The following is a 4,699-nucleotide window of genomic DNA, read 5'->3' as shown; positions in this document are numbered from 1 at the left end:
GGACGTACGCGAAACACCCACCCCCACACAGTTACCCTTCGCTCCCCAGCCTACACAACCTTGGCCCCCGGTCCTGATATTGCGGGGAGGGGAGGATGAGAAGACCTGCGACTGCCGAACGCAAAAGGGGAAGCACGGCGACATCGCTGCCCCGGGGCTCGCGGACCCCGCCGAGCCCTGCCTGCCGCCCAGCAAGCACTTACACAATGCCCCAAGACCTAAAGGTGCTTCGGGCGGAGCGCAACCGAAATAGACACAAAACTGCCAACCCTCGCGGGTGAAGGATCCAGGAGCATCTCCTCGCTCCGTCGGTCGGAGGACTCAGCCCGGAACACCTACGCCACAGCGCGCGAGGGCGACACACGCCGGGAGAGAAGCACACAGAAAAGCACACTTGCCCCCGCCCCCCTTGCCCGGCTCCTGCTGCTTCCTGCCAGACGCGGACACCAATATCATCTGTCCTGTGGCTGGCAATCTCACTCCTCTGCCCTCCTCGGCTTCCTCGCGGCAGCCATGTCCATGGACCTGCGTCGACACGCACACACACACACACACACACACACCACCAGCCTCCATGCTGTCTCGACCGCTGCGCCCAGCCTTGCCCCTCCATCCCCCCCGCCCTTCCCACTTTCCAGCCGGACGGATGTTCGTGCCCCACCGAACAGGCCCCAGGGGCCACCAGACTGGGCACTCCCCTCGGGTGGTTTTCTTGCGTCACGCCCGCTCCCCCCCCCCCCCCCCCGCTGAGCCAAGTATATCGGCAAGGAGGGGGAAGGCCGTGTGGGATGCTCCTTTCCGGGTGCGGGGCAGGTCTCGTGCGTGGGCCCAAGATGTAACCCTAAATGAGGGCTGGGCGTGAGGTGCTTGGGGGTGCGGACCCCGCCCGCATTTTTCCCCCCCCCCCCCCCCCCCCCCCCCCCCCCCCTTGCAAGCTTCCTCACCGGGGCTCGCCCCGCCCCCTCCCCCCCTGGACGTGGTTGCCCCCAGACAAGCGGCATTGACGTGCGGGCGCCGGGCTTGTCAACAACACCTGCTTGTGTGTTTCCCGCCGCCCCTCCGAGAGCTACCCACACGCCAGATAGTAAGAAGAAATCCCCTTTTTATATAATCATTTATATCCACCCATGCTCAAGGGTGACTAAGCGATCGACGCCTTCAGCTGGGAGTTGCTGTCCGGTGGAACATCATGGTCCGTGATGTGTCCCGCGGTGGTCCCGTGAAATATGGCGTGATTTTATTCACAGGATGCCCTCGGCGGGCTGGGGGGGGGGTCTCACAGGGATTTGGCCTCGCCTTTCCCGCGCGGCTCAACCTCGATCGAAAGCAGGCCGATCCGCTGGTCGACACTGTTATCCTTGAAATAGCGGCCTCTCTGGTGGAGGTACTCCATCGTGGCCAACTGGACCTTGCCCATGCGCCGATGGGCCTCCTCCACCGCATTGCGCGAATGGTTCCCGGTCCCGGTGATGACGTGCATATAGTGCGGCTTACCCGAGCGGTTGGCCAGCCGTTGCAGGCGTCCAATGAGGGTGTCCAGATAGAAAATGACTGAGGGGGGAAGTGTCCAAAAGTGCCGACCAGCCAATGTCCCCGCACCCCCGCCAGAGGATGTTAGACACAACAGACAGCACGATCCAGGGTGATGGGATGGTTGGAAAAAAAAGGACGCGACCCCCCCCCCCCCCGCCCCTCCTCCTCGGAAATGATGATGCTCAAGCCTCGTACCCTCGTTTGTGTGGAGCCCATGCAGATCCACCACCGGCGAGCTGCCGACCCGGATTTCGGTGTTCATCAGGTCCCTGTTGCGCTGCTCGAACAACGAGGCTGCCGCATTCCAGTGGGCCACAGACTGAGGCGAGAGAGAGAGAGGGAGAGACAGAGGAAGCAGGCAGACACCCAGGTGTCAATGGATCATAATGCCCGGGCATCGGGTGATGGGATGCCACATGAGATGGTGCGCTCGCGATGGCCCCTCTTCCGCCCTCCCTGCGCGAAAATCTCAGCCCCATTTCGGGATAGCCCCTGTCGTACCGCCTCATAAAACAGGTCCTGGGCAGCCTTCCGATGGGCTGGCGAGCTGGAGGCCGACTGACGACGGTAGGCTTGGAACAGGTCGAAGGCCTTTCGACGTTCCTTGTTGTACTGCTCCTCCAGAGGCTTTCCGGTGACGCGCCACCGGAGAGTCTCCTCCGGTGGGGGAGGGATGCGATCTTCATGCCGACGCAGACGAATAAGCGAAACCAGCTCATCGGCCGAGAGCCGTGTGCGCCGGGCGCCGCCACCAGAGATGGTGCCCGGGACTCGGGCCTGACCGGCGGCCGAGGTCATATTCTCCCTGGAGCCTGCGGCCACACGGCGAGCTTGGGCGTGGCGAGAGTCGGCCGCGATCGAGGAATATGCCGATCGGCCGGTGGCGGGTTCCATCGGTTGCGCCGAGTTCCGGAGCAGAGTTCGCTGATCGAAAATCCGTTGGATCAGTGCGGCAAAGGATTGCGCATCAATCGGATCTTGCTCCGCCCCAGACGAGGCCCCACCAGCCGCCAGAGGAGGAAATGACTCCCGACACTGGAGCTGCTCCGGTTGGATGGTCAGCTTTGCGGCACCGGCCGCCAGCAGCTCGCCATCGTCCACCCCCGCCGTGCCTGTTGGGTGACTTCCAATGTGGCTGCGCTGTTCGTCCTGCCTGTCATCATGAAGACCGCCCTCTAGGTCGAAGTCATCAAGATCATCAGGGTAATCATCATCATCATCATCATAATCATCATCATCATCAGCATGTAGGTGGCCAGTGGGGGCGTGCTCATCGTCCGGGTCGAAGTATCCACCAAAAACACCGGCGTCGAATTCACCATACTCATCGTCTGACAGGTTTAGCAGCCAGTCATATGAGATCTCCTTGCTTTCGGGATCCATGAAGTTCGACAGCGGCACGGCCGGCATATTGAGGGCCAGCTTCACGCTCTCGGTGTTTGGTTGCAGGTGCAGATAAAAGCAATGATGCCCGCGCGCGCAGCCTGTGGGGGACATGTAGAAGCGACAGATGCCTTGATGGCGCATGCCCAGGTGGCGACATGGTTGGGAGATGGGTGTCAGGAGTCGGCGAAGTCCCAGGGGGAACGGGGAAAAGAGCAGGGTGCCCGAGGCGGACATACTATCGGTCGAGTGGGATGCCTGTTCCAGGGAGATGGCACCATGCGTGCTCTGGGTATTTCCCACGTCGAATACCTCGAAGCGCTGTTGACGCTTGTTGGTCCGCCGGCTGGAGGGCGGAGAGTCGACGGCCCCATTGGCAGCAGTCGAGATGCCCTTGTGATGCCGGGAGGTCTTCTGCTGCCTCGGGTTCTTTTGATGAACAACTACAAAGTCCTCCACAGGCCCGGTGGCAAGTGGTCGGCTGGGGGGTCGGTTCGTGGGGTGGCTCTTCTCTGGCGGTCCAAAGTGCCGGGAAACAATGTCATGGCTCACGGTCTCGGCCAAGGCCTGCGGGGAGAAGGCGTGGGTGTTATTTTCATGCGTCGATTGGCGGCGCGCAAGGAGGAACGCTCTGATGCCCGTGGTGGGGATTGTGTTTGTGGGTTGTGTGCGCGTGTGTAGATCAGCCATATGCCGAGTAAGGAGGAGAGAGGAGGGCGGAGGGGGGCGCACCAAATCGAGGCTTAGCGTTTCCATGGCCTGAACAATGGCTTCACGGGCACAGGCAGCGAGATCGGCTCCTGGGGATGCGGCTGCCACCGCCGATTGGGCACTATCCCAGATGTAATCACAGAAGTCCTGTCAGTGTAGGCAAACACATGCCATGGCTGTTAGTGATGGACACGGGCACAGGGCCAAGTTGGGGGGAGGCTGGCCGGCTATTGGCGACCATGCTCGAAAGGAGTACCTCAGCCTCAAGACCCGGAGGCAGGGCCGAAGTTGCTGGGGCCAAGGCATCTGTCAACCAGATCGGTCGCATGGTGAAACACCGGTAGACGGGGCAGGTTGGGCAAAACGATGAGAGGGGACACAGGGGGAAGAGAGGAGAGGGATGGGAGGAGGGGGGGGGGGGGGGGAATGCTGTGTCTCAGCAAGCCCGAGCCATGGAGCAGGATGCTGCTCTTTCTCACCCTCTGCGTCTCCCCTGCGGAGGGTGGCGGGAGTCGATGACCATTCGACGCAGAAGGAGGGCTAAATGAGCGAGGCAGGTCCGCTGGCAAGGGACATCGACGGCATCTCGCCCCTGTGTGAGTTAAGTGAAAACCAATTAAGCAGGAGGCAGCTTTTCCAATAGGCCCTCTCGCATTTCCCGGATCCGCCGTCGGTGCGTCTCATGCTCCGAGAGGGTGGTGGCCTCGGCTGGAGCAGGGCCCGGGGACCCCGATCCGTGCTGGGCAGCTTTCAAAGCAGGGATACATGGCTGCACCGGAGTCGGGAGGACTAATCGTGGAAAGCTTGAGGGGAGGGGAAAGGCCGGCGCGCGGTCGCTCGCGCAGGCAAGGGGGCGGAGAGGGAGGAGAAAAAAAAGCCGCGACCTGGCTACTCTCCCTTCTTACAGTGGAAGAGACAAAGCATGTCAGAGGGAGGGGAAAGAAAAGTGCGGCACAGGCTGTTCCGCGCGACGGCGCTACCACCACCACAGGGCAAAGAGGCGAAAAAACTCCCAAGAACAGTGAACTACTTTCATGTATTATTTGACTATTCTGCTTGTTGGGGGGGGGGG

The 4,699-nt window shown here is 61.7% G+C and overlaps 2 protein-coding genes across 2 annotated transcripts in view; one reads left to right on the top strand and one right to left on the bottom strand.

The window, feature by feature from the left end:
• The window catches only part of H696_02407 (hypothetical protein), a gene marked incomplete at both ends in the record, with an annotated part of 830 nt that extends 608 nt beyond the window's left edge, over nt 1-222 (top strand). Inside the window, one exon of the mRNA XM_009496309.1 lies at nt 217-222. Coding sequence (XP_009494584.1) covers nt 217-222 — 6 coding nt within the window. The remainder of the gene's footprint in view (nt 1-216) is intronic.
• An 877-nt stretch (nt 223-1,099) lies between these two features.
• On the bottom strand, nt 1,100-4,043 carry H696_02406 (hypothetical protein). Its single transcript, XM_009496308.1, has 6 exons — nt 3,884-4,043; nt 3,649-3,774; nt 3,156-3,483; nt 2,035-3,047; nt 1,729-1,852; nt 1,100-1,551 (listed from the first exon to the last, which is right to left on the bottom strand). The coding sequence occupies exons 1-6, from the start codon at nt 3,953-3,955 to the stop codon at nt 1,277-1,279; spliced, it is 1,938 nt and encodes a 645-aa protein (XP_009494583.1). The 5' UTR covers nt 3,956-4,043; the 3' UTR covers nt 1,100-1,276.
• Nucleotides 4,044-4,699: the final 656 nt, after the last annotated feature.

Source organism: Fonticula alba (genome assembly GCF_000388065.1).
Source record: "Fonticula alba strain ATCC 38817 unplaced genomic scaffold supercont2.3, whole genome shotgun sequence".
Taxonomy (NCBI): Eukaryota; order Rotosphaerida; family Fonticulaceae; genus Fonticula; species Fonticula alba.
Note: the sequence above shows the minus strand (reverse complement) of the source record. Positions and strands in the feature narration are given on the sequence as shown.

What these genes read in the sequence shown, in the direction of transcription:
- H696_02406 (XM_009496308.1), bottom strand. Translation starts at nt 3,955, where the DNA reads ATGCGACCGATCTGGTTGACAGATGCCTTGGCCCCAGCAACTTCGGCC. An exon ending in CTCCGGGTCTTGAGGCTGAG is followed by an intron (nt 3,775 to 3,883) that starts GTACTCCTTTCG and finishes CTACACTGACAG; the next exon opens with GACTTCTGTGATTACATCTG. An exon ending in AGGACCTGTTTTATGAGGCG is followed by an intron (nt 1,853 to 2,034) that starts GTACGACAGGGG and finishes CTCTCGCCTCAG; the next exon opens with TCTGTGGCCCACTGGAATGC.